Source organism: Mus pahari, chromosome 8 (genome assembly GCF_900095145.1).
Source record: "Mus pahari chromosome 8, PAHARI_EIJ_v1.1, whole genome shotgun sequence".
Taxonomy (NCBI): Eukaryota; Metazoa; Chordata; class Mammalia; order Rodentia; family Muridae; genus Mus; species Mus pahari.
Genome location: NC_034597.1, coordinates 60,853,551 through 60,870,512, shown reverse-complemented (window position 1 = coordinate 60,870,512; position 16,962 = coordinate 60,853,551). Strand labels below are relative to the sequence as shown.

The 16,962-nt window shown below is 51.5% G+C and overlaps 1 protein-coding gene across 3 annotated transcripts; it reads right to left on the bottom strand.

The window, feature by feature from the left end:
- Positions 1-4,031: 4,031 nt before the first annotated feature.
- On the bottom strand, positions 4,032-9,586 carry Egr3 (early growth response 3). 3 transcript variants are annotated; one of them, XM_021203801.2, is made up of 3 exons: positions 9,036-9,189; positions 8,560-8,612; positions 4,032-7,740 (listed from the first exon to the last, which is right to left on the bottom strand). In XM_021203801.2, exons 2-3 carry the CDS (start codon positions 8,597-8,599, stop codon positions 6,731-6,733), a joined length of 1,050 nt encoding a protein of 349 aa, XP_021059460.1. In that variant the 5' UTR covers positions 8,600-8,612; positions 9,036-9,189; the 3' UTR covers positions 4,032-6,730. The 3 variants fall into 3 exon arrangements, with proteins under 3 accessions (XP_021059460.1, XP_021059458.1, XP_021059462.1); XM_021203799.2 differs by lacking the exon at positions 8,560-8,612 and having other exon boundaries at positions 9,036-9,586; XM_021203803.2 differs by lacking the exons at positions 8,560-8,612; positions 9,036-9,189 and adding an exon at positions 8,759-8,888.
- Between the last annotated feature and the right edge of the window lie 7,376 nt (positions 9,587-16,962).

The following is a 16,962-nucleotide window of genomic DNA, read 5'->3' as shown; positions in this document are numbered from 1 at the left end:
AGGGTCAACCAAGGTTTTGTTTCTCTGGTTGGGATGAACTGATTTTCCTAAGCAGTGGGGGCAGGATGGGGGGGATGAAGCAAGGAGCAATGAAAGACTGAGAGGCAAAAATGCTAATTGTTGAGCAACCTAGAGCTCTTTTGAGAAGATACCAAAGGGCTTGGAATCTCAGTTCTGCTCTGGTCAGTAGTCTGACACCTTGGTAGGGACAAGGGACTGATGGATCTGGTCTGATGTACAGCACTCAGTGGAGTGTGCCATTCAAAGGATACAGGCCTAGGGGTAAGGGCAGTGCTCTCTGGGGAGGATGTGGACAACCCCACTCTCAAGAGCAACAGGATTCTCTTTTCCTTTAGGGAGGTGAGAGGTGGAAGACTTTCTGAGGCTACAGAGAACAACTCAGCAGATGTTGCAAAGGACAGTCACTTTGGCAGTTGAGCAGTGTATGTCTGCATGGGTCATGATGCCAACGATGAGAAGTTCAAGACAGTGGGCCTGGGCAAGTAGGGTGAGAAAAGCCAGCCTGATGGATTGGTGACTGTGCTTCCTGTGAAATTATCAGGGTCTTGAGAACACCAGTGGATCAGTGAGAGAGGGGAGAGAATGGTGGAGAAACAAGGGTTCCAGTCAGAGTGAAGGAAGAGGCGGTAGAGAGAGGGGAGGGAGAGGCCTAAGGTCTGCGGAAGACATCTTTAAGACCTACAGAAAGGGCCCTTTCCACTAGACCATGTGTCCTGACCCTGAAAGAATGTTCCAAGGACATCTTGAAGGGGTGGTCAGAAAAACAGGTTAGGCCATGTTAAAGAAGTCACTTAGTGGGTCGATTCCCACCCAGTCTAGTAGTTAAGAATGTCTGTGTGGCATCCTCCTTGTTTGAAGTTTCGTGGCCATGTTTTGTTTGTGTCAGTGCCTTGCTGAGATCGCTAACCAAGCTTTCAGTTCTCTCTCTGTTAGTCGGAGAGAGATGGTGTGTCTGCCCTAGAGTCAGGGTCTCCTGGCATCGGGTGGGTGTCAGGGACTAGAGAAGCCAGGGTCATGTCTAGGAGAGTAACATTCAGGGACACATTAGAGATATTACTGCTAATGAGAAGCTTTATCACACTGCCTCTACCCTGTCCCACCCCTGTTCTGTCACTGAACTGTAAAGATGACCAACTTGGAAACAGCCGAGTAAGGGAACCTTGAAACAAAGGGGAAAAAAAGCTTTAAGAGCTGAAACACAGAGAGAAGCTACTGAGCCCAGATGTCTACCTGGCCTCTGTGTTTGATGGATGGGTGAGACTGTGTCCTCTGGGGTATCCTAGGGACAGTCTGGCCGAGGGTCTCTGCACTATTCCTATTCTTTCTGGAGCTCTCTCTTCTCTCTGTACAAAGACTGAACTTTCTGAGATGACCCCTTGCGGTGCATGTCTAGGATGATATGCTAATTTTAAAACTCTATGGTACCTTTTAGAAGCCACATTTTCCCTGCTGGTCACTAGGGTTTTGCCAGTATGATTGCTAGCCTTTGGAGCACTCAGAGGTCTCTTGTTTTCCTTACACTTATCAGGAACACGAGGGAGGGAAGTTCATCAGGGCCAGCAGAGGCGGTTCACTATTTTCTCATCTATGCAGGCAAACCCTGAACTATCAAAGAGGGGAACACTAACAACTATCCAGAATCTAATGCCTGTGCCCACCAAAATCCACCCTGTGGCTCCTTTTTACATACCTGTGAATGTGCACATGTGTGTGCGTGTGTGGGAGTTCACAGACAACACACACACATTCATCACTGCCATATAAAAATAGACTCCTCACAAATCCTTTAAAAGTATCTCATTTATGCACAATCGCTAAGTAAAATTTTACACTGCTCACTCAGTAAACTTTTGCAGCCATCGGTTCATATACACACATGCACCACATCTGGTGTATATGTCTGCAGTGCCCCTTCATTCTCCTCCAGTGTTGTTTGGAACAAGCCACGGCACTGTCTGTCTATACCTTTATGCCTCATTATGTCCATTTCGTCTTTAAGTTTCAGGCTGGGAATCTCTTCATTACTTACAAAACCCAGGCAGGTTGGGTAGTGATGATATCTGGGGCAGCCTTATCTAGCTAGCTACAAAGTTTGAATCAGTGATTACACCACACTGGGTTGGTGCCAGCCAGGCGGGCTGCCATATTGCCAACTAACCCAGTGGTTGAACTAGGTTGGGTTGAGTAATAGCCACCAATGGGAAGTGAGTTTATTAATCATGCAGGATAGAGCACTGTTCATGAGCGCACAACTTTGAAGGCCTGGTTTGATTGGAGAAGATACGGGTGGGGCAGGATGCTAAGTCTGAAGACATCCAGTGATAATATCTTCGGCTCTAATAAAATTCACCTGAAAAAAAAAAAAAACCACACAAATCTGGAAGGAAACATCTAATTCAGGAAAGAGCTGGCCTATAGGTTCAGTCACTGACACTTTCCAGCCACCTTGGTCTCCTTCTCTTAGGAAAAGGATAGCTTCGTGTGGTGGTCTATAATGTGGGCCTTTGGAAGGGGAGTAAAAGGAATTCAAGATGGCAGCCAATGAGTGACCTAGAACTGTGTGGGTTCGAGAATTTAAGATTATGTGTTGCATTCTCTGTATTCATCTCACTTCAGAAACATTCTTTTCTAGGGCCACAGCCCATCACCCCCTCCACCCAAGTCTGGCTTTAGCTTAGTGGTAACTATAGCCAACCTGAAATGACATTCCTATTCCTTAGTGAGACAGGCCTGCATTAATAATAGCAAGAGTGATTTCTCTGACGCTAGACTGGCTCAGTGTGTGTGTATAGCCGAGACACTGACTCCCCATTACAGTCTGGCATATATCAGATACACAGAATTTTCTACAGGGCAGGCAAGACAGGGAGGGAGAGGGGATTGAGTTTTCTAAAGAGTGGTCTGGAAATAGAAAGCATCCTGAGTACAAAGCAAAAAGAAAAAGACAAATATTCTCTTAAGAGCAATGGCCGAAACCCTAGGCCTGCCAGGGAAGTCAGTGAGGGATGAGGGAAACAGCTCACAGTGCATGGAAACCACTGTTTTCAAGGGAGATAGAAATCAAGAGATGCATGGGTTGACACTACACAAACTTTCCCTGTTTTATGTGTGCTCTGAATCTCAGAAGTCCTTTCTCCCTTAAAAGCATCAAATTGGGGTTGGGGAGATGGGTCAGAGCACTGACTGTTCTTGTAGAGGTCCTGAGTTCAATTCCCAGCAACCATGTGGTAGCTCACAACCATCTGTAGAGGAAACCTATAACCTTCTTCTGGTGTGTCTGAAGAGAGCGGCAGTGTGCTCACATACATAAATAAATCTAAAACAAAACAAAACAAAACAAAACACCACCACCACCAACAACAACAAACAAACCCAACTCAACAACAAAAAGCATCAAATCTTTGACTCCTTCCTAAGACTTTCTAAGGACTTTCTTAGACATTGACAAGTAGTGAGGACTCTGGGGAGCCTGTTCAAGTGGGATTAAAGCTGGAGGACTTTAAAACCAGACTCCCCTCTTCCCATTCCCTGACCATAGAAAAGCTGCCAGTCTCCCTGGTTATCTTGCCAACCCTGAAGCACCCCTGTCAAGTCTCCACCTGTCTCTCAGGCTTCAAACGTTTAAGCAAGAGAACGACTCTGCTTTTCCAGAGGCCTTTCAGGGTCTTGTCTTAAGAAGTACTTTACCAATCAGGAGATTTACCCATGGAAACCATAGAGAAGGTTCTAGATTTAACTCACTGCCCCGACTCCCGTGAGTTTAGTTTATCCATCCTGTTCATCTAATCGATTGGCTAGTCTGAGAATCCCAGAAGGGTAGAGTGGAATCCTCACAGAATCAGGACTCAGAACTGGATCAGAAACACCAGAACCCACACAGAATTCTGAGCCCCATCCAGGGACATTAGTTCTGTTCTGAGAATTTTCAGAGCAAGAAGCATAAATCCAGGCACCACAACCTATCAACCAGACCCCCAAAGCCCCAAAGAAAACAAGACAAAAAGACCCAGGCCAAACCAAAACTTTATACTGTGAAAACAAGAAATAAAATGAGATTTAAAGCCCGGCTGATTGTCAGCAAACACAATATATTTACTGTATTGGCATTTGCTCACAGGGCAAATGGTACAACATTACACCGCTTCAATATTTGCTTTTAAAAATGCTGTTTTCATTAACTATATTATATTGGCATAACAATGTGACAAGAAGTAAATGAAATGTTGGTGAAGAACCTCACCTTTTCACAATATCAAGCATTTTTTTAACCTTAGTATAAGGTACTATAAATCCAAGAAATAAAAACATCCACAAAATATATTACATCTGGTTTGTCTTTTTCTAAGTACTCAACTGTATACAAAAGTCTTTCAAAAAATATCATTCCCCATAGGTTTTCCTGTTTAAAACCTGATTTTTTTCTCTCAGTTCACATAAGTTAGAGTGCATTTTCTTTTGTTTTGTTTTTTTAAAACATGCAGACATATAAAAAAATCGGGATAGCACAACCTTTTGGCAACAAAGTTTTTTTTTTCTCTTAGTTTAGCTTAAATGTCTGAGAACAGTTTTATTAAAACAAAGGAAAAGTCAGAGTTATCATGCAGTGACATGCATATTCCAGAAGGAGGGAGAAAAAAATATTAAAGGATATTTGATTCCTCCTTCCAGCTTTGAACTGACCAAATTTTGTGTGTTTTTTAAATAATCATCACATTATAAAAAGTATTCAGCAAAATACTGTCTCTGCAAAGAAAGATTTTACCCTTCAGCTGAAAAAATATGGGCCCTCCTGGCAAACTTCTCCTTCTACAAAAAGCCCGAGTACCTGGAAATTCACAATCCCCCATAATCCCCCACAATCCCCGCTCTTCGAGTTTTTCCTCCCTTGCACTAGAGTCCTTTTAGTATTATTTATCCACCACCAAAAGACGGTGCTTTTTTAATAATAAAAAAAAAGTGGGAAACGCATAAAGTGACTTTAAAAACAGACATTCTGTAAACTCCAGACCTTTGTCGCTTCTCTCTGGGCAGCTTACTGGACACAGGAGAAGTGACGCTAATAGGAACGGTACATTCAGTCAAGACTGTGCTGGAAGCTGTGTCAGAGAGCACCCTTCTCTAAGTCTCCACTTCAAAAGGGCCACCCTGTGTGGAAGGGCTGGACAGGACAGCTGGGGTTGAGGGCTCCTGAGAAGAGGTGAGGTAGGGTGGGGAGGTGCGATGGGGCCATGGAACATATGTGCCTCATTCAGCAACACAGACTCATGCAAAAATCCCCATCTATTTTTTTGAGGAAAATTTGAACAGAATGTGTATGCATATATACACGTGTGCACATATATCCACACGCATACACAGGTAGAAATAATCTCATCAGTTAACATTTTCATAAAAATAAATCATTTAAGCTGTATACGCCTACAAATTCTCTTTATTCCAGTGCACTGCGCTGGCTATCCAAATGCCTTAGATTTGATTTTGCTAGGGATACAGAGCGTGTGTTATGTAAATATATGTGTCTAAAGAAACACACACATACATCTACATACACAGGCCAACATCATATACATACACTTCACTTCTATCTGTTGTGTTGGTGATCACAGAGGGCAAATGAATAGAGCCAGCCGTCCCAGGAATGGGGAGTGGGTATGTGACAGAGACAAACTCTTGGGTGGTTGAGGCCTGCCTTTCTGGGTAAAGATCTTGAGAGACTCAGTGCGAACCTGAGAGGGAAAAAGAGAAGAGGGAGAGAGAGAGAAGCAGAGGGCAAGCTCAAGAACATAGATTTTGAAAAGTGGGACGGAGCAAATGGTTTCTTTTTTAAAAAGGTGGCTCTTTCTCCTCCAAAGATCAACCTGCCCTGAGGCCTAAGAGGGAAGCGCTCGGAAAGGGAGGGGGCTCTAAGGGGCCAAACCCGAGGCGGCGGCAGCAGCACCACTCAGCTGCAGCATCCGAGGCATTTCTGTAAGAAACATTATTAAGGAGCAGATGGAAGACCATCTCCTCCGGTCACATGCAGGTCCTTAGCTTGGGACATCTCCCAACGGCTTGGGGACCCTATGTGAAGAAGAGTTTAGGGGTAGACACAGCCCAGTTCATCTCAAGAGTCTCACACACGCGTGCGCGCGCGCACACACCGCACTCACACACACACACACATACACACGCACACTACACACAGGCGAGCACGCACACACTCGCGCGCATCACCGCACGCAAGCGCGCGTGCGTGCGGCGGCGGGCAGCAAGCTCTGCGCTTTGGTGCGCTCCTTACCCCCTCCCCCTCTCGGGTGTTCGAGGGGGAACACAGGGAGACACTGGAGGGGGAAACAGTGAGGTGCTTGGGTCTGGCGAAGGTTGGATGGGCCCCGCCTTCAGTCCCCCGCAGGTCCTTGGCTTGGCCCAGCGGCCCCTGGATCAAGGCGATCCTAACTGAACAAAGCGGGCTAGACGCCACCTTTCCGCCCCCACGCCTTGGCTAAGAGGGGGCAGCAAGGAGAAAGTGCCTCCAGCCCTAGCCCCCAACCGCCGGCCGGTGTGAAAGGGTGGAAATGGGGGGCGTCGAAGGGGGAGGAAAGGGGGCCGCACGTCCAGGGCGAGATCAGGGCGCGGCCCCTGCGCCTCGGTGACTGGCTTTCCTCTCTGCTTTCAGGCGACCAGCCAGGAGGCACTGGAAGGGAAAAGAAGGGATCTGGGTGCCGGATCCTCAGGCGCAGGTGGTGACCACAGGGGCCAGGGACACGGTGGGCGCCGAGGATGCAGAGGGCGCACCCCCTTTCTCCGATTTCTTCTCCTTTTGCTTGAGGTGGATCTTGGCGTGGCGCTTGCGCTCGTCGCTGCGCGCAAACTTGCGCCCACAGAACTCACAGGCAAAGGGCTTCTCCCCGGTGTGCGTGCGGATGTGAGTGGTGAGGTGGTCGCTGCGGCTGAAGCTGCGCATGCAGATCCGACACTGGAAGGGCTTGTGGCCCGTGTGGATGCGCAGGTGCCGGGTCAGCTCGTCTGAGCGGCTGAAACGGCGGTCACAGCCTTCCGCGGGACACGCGTGGGGCCGCTCGTGAAGCGGGGTCTTGCTAGGCCGATTGGGGTACTTGCGGGGCCGGATGGGCTTGAGAGTGAGCGGCGGTTGGGGCAAGCTGCCGAAGCCCGGGTGGATCTGCTTGTCTTTGAAGGCCTTGATGGTCTCCAGTGGGGTAATAGGGGGTGGGTTGACCCGGATGGGGTCCATGCCCTGGAAGGGCTTGTGTTCCGGAATGGAGCCCATGTCGTTGGGATGGTGGTACAGGTTGTAGTCAGGAATCATGGGGAAAAGATTGCTGTCCAAGGCTGGCTTGGCCGATTGGTAATCCTGGGGGGAATAGGCGAGCCCAGGGTTTCCCTGGGGGTCGTGGAAAGACACGGGCTCCGAGTAGAGATCGCCGCAGTTGGAATAAGGGGGCAGCGCCGGATACATGGCCTCCACGTCTCCCTGAGGAGGCTGCACCATGCTAGCCGTGGACGTCTGCGTACTGAGCGCCCCTGAGGCCGGGGGCACCCCCAAGATGCCGGCACTCATGAGGCTAATGATGTTGTCCTGGCACCAGTTGGAAGGAGAGTCGAAAGCGAACTTTCCCAAGTAGGTCACGGTCTTGTTGCCGGGGGCTGGCTGGAAAGAGCCCGAATAAGAGAGTTCCGGATTGGGCTTCTCGTTGGTCAGACCGATGTCCATCACATTCTCTGCGGAGAGCGGGGGAGAGAGGGGAGGGGTGAGTGAAGCCGAGCCGGCTCCGGGCCGCGGCGCCCAGGTCCTTGCCCCGGAGTAGAGGGTGCGGCCGGCTGAAGTGCGCAGCGCGTGGGGTAAGAGGAACGCCGAGGCAGGCGCAAAGCGGGCGGTGCCGCGCTCCCCGGCGCAACCTGGATACAGCAAAATACTACGGATCGGGGTGTGGAGTGGCTCCGGCACACACACCGCACACGCCGCGCACACACTCACGTACCACACACAGACACGCACGCGCGCAAGAGAGCATTGTTGTTCTTCCCGAGGTGGGGCGGACAGGTAGCTGCAGCTACAGGTAGTTTCAGACCCGGAGCGCGCCCGGCTCTCGCTCTCCAGCACACACAACTCGGCCTCTTCCCCCGGCCCTGTCTACTCCAAGACGCCGCGCCTTCATGCCCCAAGCGATGTCCCCCTACGCGCGCTGAGCCCGGGTGGCCGACCCAAAGAGCTTCGACGCTTTTGTCCTCGGAGCGCAGAAGGGTGCCGCCCGTAAAGGGAGCCTCTCCCGGCCCCAGTCTCCTCCCGGCCTGAAGGAGCTTTCTGCTCGGGCTGGAGGGGAAAAGCCTAAACCCAGCTAAGGAGAGTGGAGAGCGGCGGAAAACCAGTCCATGTCTCCACCGCGGGAGCGGCCGCCGTTCCCAAGCTCCCGGGTCCCAGGATCGTCCCCGGTGGCAAACCCTTTCCCCCGCCCCGTGGGTGAGCCCCCTCCCTCTCCCCACCGTCCCCACACCCCCAATGGCTTTGCTGAACGCCCCGGAAAGGCAGCGTCGCAGTACCTCTCCCACCGTGGGGACTCCACGCCGCACATGGCTCCATCCCGGGTGGGAGGCTGAGGGAGTAAGGGGGGGAGAGCGCGGGTGAAAAAGACGCTGGGCTCCTCCCGAGAAAGGGGGCTACAGCACCACGCCTTGCGCGCAGCCCAGCGATCGGGCCCCCTGCGTGGCGAAGGAGAACCCCAGAGCTGCTCGCACCTACCTCCCTCCGGTCGGCGGCTGCCCCCACCCGGGAGAACCGAAGCCTCAACCGTGGCGTCTCCAACCAAGCCTTCCCGATCTCGGAGGGCGGGAGGAGTGGGTGGGAAAAGCAACTCGCCCCCCAGAAAATTCCCAGCGCGCCCCCCATCTTTCCATCCGTCTCTCCATCCATCCATTTCTGCATCCATCGATCTGTGCATCCATCGCTAGCTCGCTCCCTCCTCCTCGTCCTCCCCCTTTCCTTCCTCCCTGCCTCGCCGCCTCACCGCCACCCTTACCTGTAGCCATCTGATTGTAATGGGCTACCGAGTCACTGCTGCCGGAGAAGAGGTTGAGCGCGCTGGGGATCTCCTCGGGGTACAGATTGTCAGGCAATTGATTTAGCAAACTGCTCATGGTCACCGGCAGCTTCTCGGCGAGTTTGCCGGTCATAGCACTCCCGAGCTACCGCCGCCACCGCCGCCGCCGCCGCCGCCGCCACCGCCGCCGCCTGTTCCTAACGCAGCTTCCAGGCGAGCGGCATCCGAGAGGCGATCCGTGGTGCAGGGGAAAAGCATGCGAGAGGGAAAGTTCGGGGGGAGGGGGGAGTGAAAAGGGGAAGGGGTGGGTCAGGGGAGGGGATCTATTCTTTTTTGGAGGGGTGGATGGGAGAGGGGCAAAGAGGGTAATCCTCTCGGGTGCCTCGGCTGGTGCGGTGCGACGCTGGGTCGTGGGGGTGGGGTGGGGCGTGTGCGGGGAGTGGGATGGGGGCTGGGATGGGGAGGTGATCTAGGCTCCAGGGGGTCAGACGCGGCTTCAGTATTGATCTCACAGACACGAGCCCGCCGACCCCCCCCGCCCCCCGATCTGCCACAGCCGCCGCCGCCGCTGCCGCCGCCACCTCCTCTGCTGCTGCTGCTGCCGCCGCTGCTATCACCACCAACCAGCCCCGCCGCTTCCTAGCTAGCTCACTGCTGCCCAAAAGCTCCCAGCCAGGGAACTCCACCAGTCTATTTATCCGAGCCCCGGGAAAGCTCCGTGACGTAGCTGCCCATATATGGACAGACAAAGCCCAGCCGAAGGGGCGCGACGTCACAATGGAAGCTCCTCACAATGGAACATTAGAAAGCAGGAAGCGGGCCACAGCCAACGTGCAGCGCCCGCACCGCTCGCCGTTCTTTAAAAAAAAAAAAAGAAGAAGAAGAAAAAGAAAAAAAGAAAAAGAAAAAAAGTCAATTTGAAGATTAGAAAGAAGGAAAGAGAGAGGAGAAAAAGAAAAAGGGTCGAAGCCGACTGCAAAGCGCGCGACGCGCAGTGCACAGTCGAAAACCCTGTACCTAAATATGTAGGTTTTTATTTGAGGGCTGCATTAGAGACAGAATTTAGCCGTTGGAGAAGTGGAGTTGTTTGCAATTGGCTTCCAGCACTCCCAGCAGGAAGAAAGAGTTCAGTACACCAGGACACAGGTCCCTTAGCAGTCTGAGAATGGGAGGGGTGACCGCTTCAAGCAAGGTTTCCCCACACAACTTCTGTCTTTCCTTCAGCGCCCTATCCTTGACTGGGCTCAGATGGAGAGATGAAGTAGTCCCCATTTGGGAAAGGGGTTCTAATGTCCCAAGTCTTCTTATTCTTGGACACTTAGAACTTTCGAGCCGACATCATTCTGATTCACCGCCCGCAGCCCCGCCCCCACTTTGGGGCTCCTGACCCCGCGTTGACTCTCAGTTGAGCACAGTGGCCCGGGAATGTGTAACGGATTAGCTAGCTGCGCAGTGGGCAGGAACTCCGCACTTTTAGGGGCGAGGGTATGAGTTTTTGGTGAAGATTAGGAAAGAGTGAAGTTTAGGGTATAGAAATCACGTGCACCAAATAATTCCCAGATAAATTCCCTAACAGTTCTAAAGCAAACCCCTTTGGCCACAGGATGGCAGGAGGGCCCAGCAGGCCGGGGCACAGTCGCTAGCTACTGCAGCCGGCAAAGGGCTTGCGGCTGAATTACTGCGGGAAGATGTGAAACCCACAGCTTCTAAGCCACCACAGCGGTCTCCTCTAGTCTTTACCCTCTCTGTCTCCCGCAGGGTTGTCCTCATTGCTGCCTGAGGGTGCCTTGCAGTCAAGGGCGGCCCCCTGTGCCGACCTAGGGTGCTGTCACCTCGACAGCGGATCCCGGGGGTGGGTGATGTGTTCCCCGAGGCCTACTCCTGAAGCGCGCAGCCTGGCTGAGAGCGAGGGGGAGGAGAGGGAGGGAGCACGGAGGCGCGACCCCGAATCACACCGGGTTGGCGGGGGAGGATTCCCTCCTCTGTGGCCGCGTGGGCGCGGTGAATCCCGTGTCCCCCGCTGGAGAGTCGGGGTTGGGGGAACTTGCATCTCTCAGGGGGAGTGGGAGTGTTGACAAGGAGGAAGAGAGGATCCCCGGGCCTCACGCCGTAGGAGGTCCATGCGGGGCCGGGGTACGCGTGGGAGGAACTCCCGAGCTGCGCATTGTGATGGGGGTGGATGACTACCTCACTCCCTCTTCCCTTCCCTCAGTTTGGAGAAGAACATTGGGTGGGAAGGGCCCAGACTCCCCCGGATCTCCTCTAGCTCTTAGGGAAGGAGGGATTCCCGCGGCCCGTGAGCCCCCATCTCTGCCACCCCCGCCTCCTCTCCCTCCAGGCTACCCATTCCTGTGCTCTAGAGGCATTGCGCCCCCGGGTTCTCCTCCGCCCGCGCGGCGCGGGGAGACTGCGCGCTGCAGCGGTCCCGGGCTTCGGCCGGAATCAGGGCATGCAGCGCTTCCCGCCCCCGGCTCCATCCCTAGAGGGGGGAGCGGCTGGTCAGGGGCGTGGGCGGCGGTGTGAGCCTAGCTGGGTGCGGGAGGGGCCTCCGCGGCTGCAGGGAGGGTCGCGGGGCAGCGGGCCAAGCGGGGAAGAGCCATACAAGGAGCGGATCCGGTGACGCGCCGGCCGCGCCCCTTCTCCTGCTCTATTTGGCTGCAGATTCCGGTCCCCGGATTTGCATATTTTGGCATCCAGTGGAAAAGGGAAGAACGGAACCCGCAGCCTTTAAAGGAACCGCACAGACTGTAGCGTCACCTAGGGAGGCGGTCGGGGGGGGGGTCGCGTGAAAAATTAGCCTTGAGCTCTGGCCTCTGGCCGGAGAGCCAGGCAATTGGGGAGGGGAAGGGGTGCCCAGAGTACCCGCAAGCTTTGGGCGCGCCTCTGCATTGCTTCCTGCTGCGCGTGTGAGGGGAGGCTGGCTGACTGCGGTGGGAGGGGCGGGGTGTCTCGGTGGGTTCCTGCCTTCTGCCTGGACTTGCTGCGAGGTTCTCGGCCCTGGACCGAGCGATGGGCTGCAATGCCCGTGTCTCCCCGCGTGAGGCAGAGATCAGCCTGACAGGGTGGTGGGAAGGAAGTGGAAGGCCTAAGGCAGCTCAGCTCAACTACCAAGGACCCCTAGATACCATCCATTTTTCCACCTGTTGGGCTCTCTTCGTAGAAGGAGCTGGAGGCCCTGTTCTTTTTCCATATGGGCCTATGGTGGAAGCATTTGGGATACTCGAAGGCTTTCCGGTCCCAGTGTCAGTTATTGCTTCTCCAAGGATGGCTGGAAAACACTTTCGAGGATAGTTAGCTTGTTTCAAAGAGGAAAGGCGCTCATCTGGCTTGCATCAGGACCCTGTTGCTTACTAGACAAGACTGGAAAGACAGCCTCTTTTCTACTAGTTCTAATTGAATGGAAGTTTTCAGTTCACTTAATTTATTTATCGGAGCTTCACTCTGACAAGGGAAACTGCTGCACTTCCTATCTATTGATTGTGGTAACAATACAGACCTCATAGGAAGAATTAAATCAGAGAATTTTCAGAGAATACCTATACCAGAACTCTAGCAAGTGCTCAATAAACAGCAGTGACTATCATTAAACTGTATTCTCTCCCATCCTGCTGCATGATGGGTACACTCCTTGTGTGCCCCCGGGGATGCATTTACACATTGCAGCTGGTTAAAAAGTGCTCAGTGGGGGAAGCCATCCCTTCCAGCTTGTCATGTACAAGAAATACTGTTTATTTATAGAGAAAAGTAAATTACTATTTGGGGACCTGATACCTGTGTCAATCTGGGGATGCTTAAGGAATGGTCCCCTTTCTGCCAGAGCCAAGACATAAATTAAGATCTCAGCAGCTGGTGGTGACAGCTATAATGTCCCTGAATCATTTTCTAACACCCTGGAGTGTCTGTGGCTCCCAGGAAAGGGTGGAGGATTCTGGGTCCTTTTTGTTGCCACGAAAGGAGCCTACAGGCCTAGGCCCTTAATGACTACTTTCTATTCAGGTTGTAGTGCCAGCAGATGCCCTCTGTCACCCTGGATGATGACCGTGGAAGCCATGGCTCTGTGACAGTAGACACAACCAGGAATTTGCAGCAGCAAGGGGTGTTTACCGCGGTGGGTTTGCAGATTTCTACAGTTCCCTGGGAGATTCAGTGTAAACAAAAAAGTTTTTCTCCTTCCCTGTTTCCCCTTCCCCGAGTGTTTCCTTTTTTTTCCTCCTGGAGAGGGGCTAAGGGTGTTTGTTTCAGGTTTATTGGCCGGCTCCAGAGAGATTGCCAAGAGCCTAATTACCTGAACCCTAAGCCCTGAAGTTGTAGGGGGCTAGTAGGCACAGGTTCAGGGAGTCCTCCCCTGAAGCTGGTGAAAGGTAGGCAGGCCATGCCTGTGTAAAAGAGCCAAGGCTACTGTCTCCCACGGAGGGGGAACGGGTGTTTTCGGTTTAGGTGAGGATAAAGAATATGTAGCCCTGGGAATCCACTGCAGTAGCAGGCACAATTCTGTCCTGGACTCTGTTCCAGGCGTCTGTGGGCTTCAGTTTTTTTTTTATTAAAGTCTTCTGTTTTCCAGAAGTTCCTTCTTGCCCTCCTTAAAATAATTTCAACCTGGGATGTTAGCCATTTAATGCTTTTATGCCCTCATGTGTGCAGACGCCTTAAGTAGCCATGAGGTCCCAGGAAGTTATGGACAGTTGTGAGCCTCCCCGTGGGAGCTAGGAGTCCGTCCTCTGCAAGAGCAGCCAGTTCTCTGAACTGCCGAGCCATTCATTGTTCCAGTCACAGGGGAGTTTGCATCTTTAGTGAAAATGTTCAGGATTTGGGACATAGCTCAGTGGTGAGTGTACTTGTGTATTGTGTGGCCTGATCAAGGCCTGCTTTTTGGTTTGTTTGTTTGTTTGGTTGGTTGGTTTGGTTTTTTTGTTTTGGTGCATATGTTATGTTATTTGTATGTATCTGTGTTCATGTGCACGTGTGTGTGTGTGTGTGTGTGTGTGTGTGTGTGTGTATGTGTTTCTCAATTGTTCTCCACATTATTTTTTGAGATAGAGTCTTATTAAACCTGGATTTCACTGGTTGGGCAAGACTAGCCAGAGAGTGAGCCCCAGAAACCCTCCTGTTTCTCAGTGCTAGCATTTCAGCTTCGTGCCAACGTGCTGCACTTTTACATAGGTGCTGGAAGTTTGAACTGAGAACTCAGGTCTTTATGGCAGCACACAGTGTTGTAAGTCACCTCCCTAGTCTTTTTTTATTTTTATTTTTAATGACCTTTTAAAGTTTAGCTGAGAATGGCCTTGAACTCTTACCTCTATCTCCCAAGTGCTGGGATTATCAGTACGTGACTTCACTTCCCAGCATTTGGAGGGAAAAAATTACTTAACAAGGGTTACTAGTGTATCCTGAAGATGTGAAGCACACTATTCAGGATGTCACCTGCAGCGTGGAGGTGCCCTCACTGACGCTGTTGGAATGGACGCCTGCTTGCAGGACAGCAGGCTCAGTGGTGAGGAATGGGGTTGTTCAAACCACCCAAGAATCTGTGTAGAGGACCTGGCCTGGTGGCATTCTTCCTGAATGCCAGTTGTCTTGTGGGTCTTCAGGTGTTTTCCACTTTTGGGTGCCACCCAGAAGGGTCACTGGAGTCCTATGCTCCTCAGTGAAATCTCTAGAAGTCACTTTGGTAATGTCAGCCAGCTTGGAGGAGAGTCTAGGTAGACATCTCTTGAAAGTTTGAAGAAGGAAAGTCTTGGTACCCAGTAGGGTCAGCGGGCTTCACAGGCCCCTGATGCTGGTGCTTATCTCCAGAAGATCGGACTGCTGATATTAGAACTGCAGATGTTAGCCACCACACGGGATTGGGATTGGAGGTAGGGGTGGGGTGGAGTGTGTAGGGGGACTGAGTCTTCCTCATCATCATAATAAATGCTTTTATCTACTATCCCCCCCACACACACACACTGCCCAGAGAGAAGATTTTAGGACTGTCTTTCTCATTGCTTACTATTTGCAGAAGATGAACAAACTCTGGAGTCTTAGTGCCTTGCTGGAGGTTAATTGCGCTTAAAGTGGCTAATCTATTTGAACTCACCCCACTGTATCTCCAAAAAGAATGTTTTTGCCTCTAGCTGTTGTCCCTTTTGTGACTGTAACAGAGGGAAGAAATGAAGTGGCTGGTGTGGGTGGGAGGAAGGATAGAGCTATAGGCAGTGGTGAGCCACCCCGGGAGTGCTGAAAACAGAACTGGGTCCTCTGGAAGAGTAGTAAAGCGCTCTTAACCACCGAGGCATCTATCTCTTCAGCTCCTCCATATTTATTTTCTGAAGAAGAGCTCTCACTGAATCTGAAAACCTGGGGAGAAAGTAATGAGGAATAGAGAGGAGGCTTGACTGTGGTATCCCAGCATCCTTTGGACCAAGCATGGAGGTTAAAGAAGAGCCCAGAGGCCAGTATTGGGGTGTAACACTTACACTTCTCAGGAGTTCTGCCAGGACCTATTTATTAGTAGGCAGAAGAGTAACTGTTACTATAGCTCAAGTCCTATTTTCTAAACCTGTTTCAATGGCCATGAGGTCCTCCTGTCCAAGGGTGATCACATATGCCACTTTTATGTATTTTTAAATTTTGTATGTACGTATGTGTGAGTGTATGCATCTATGTGTGTGTGGGGGGGGGCGGGTGATTTGAAGTGTTCCTAATTGCTCCCGACCTTTACTTTTTAAAATCTCTCTCTCTCTCTCTCTCTCTCTCTCTCTCTCTCTCTCTCTCTCTCTCTGTATGTGTGTGTGTGTTTATGTGTGCATATGTGCATGTGTGCACTTGCGTGCATTTGGTGCCTGCAGGCGTCCTTGGCAGTCAGGAGAGAGTGTAGGTCCCTTGGAATTGGAGCTGCAGGTGATTCTAAGCCGTGTGGACACTGGGAAGCAAACCTGGTCCTCTGCCTGAGCATCAAGCTCTGCTGAGACACTCTGAGTCTGTCGGAAGTTCATTGATTTGGCAAGGCTGGTTAGTCAGCCAGTGGGCTCCATAGTCTACCTGTCTCTGCATCCGTTTCTCTACATCTAAAATTACAGGTACATACTCAGACGTACCCAGCTTTTTACATAGGTCCTAGAGATCTGAACTCAGATACTTGTATTTGCCTGGCAGGGTGCTTTATCAGCTGAGCCATCTTTCCAGCTAGACACACTTTCCTTCTGCAATCTATTGGTCTAAATTAAAATAAACTTATTCCAACCGTGTAGAAACAGGATATTTGGGATCACACTTTAGGTAATTTCAGAGTGGCTGATAACCAAAGGGAGAAACATTTTGTTACAAAGTACCACTTGCTGGGAGCGTGGGAGCAGCCGTCAAATTTGCAAGTTGTTGATCCTACAGAGTTCTCCCAAGACCTGAGTGAGTCCATGGAACTAATGAATCGTCATGTGGTAATCCAGAGGACGAGCATTCAGGACTGAGCTGGGGCAAGGAGGGAAGGGAGATATTAAAAGTCAGAATTGAGAAAAGTGTGCATTGTGGGTAAATGTCAACCACTAGCCAGGGCCTGGGAATAAAGAGTTGGGATTTCCTTGGTAAAACTACCTGTACATGACTTTGGCTATCATCAGTCTTATTTGTGGGCAAATAAGAGAATTGGACAACACGTTTCTGTTAATTTCAGCTCCAAGTTTTGTCAGCTCATGGGTTTCTAACTGAATTTCTAAGGATAGGGGTTGGTTGGGGGGAGGGCGAGAGAATGAATGAACCAGGCCTCTTTCTCAGCTCTCTGGGTTTCTGACTGTGGCACTCAGGTTTGGGAAGAATGTGTGGAAGTTCCTAGTTACAGTTAGAGGTTCTAGAGGAAGGGACTGAGTTCCTTGGCAAGGGTGTGGGGTGTGTGTGTGTGTGTGTGTGTGTGTGTTGGGGTGACTGGGTCAGG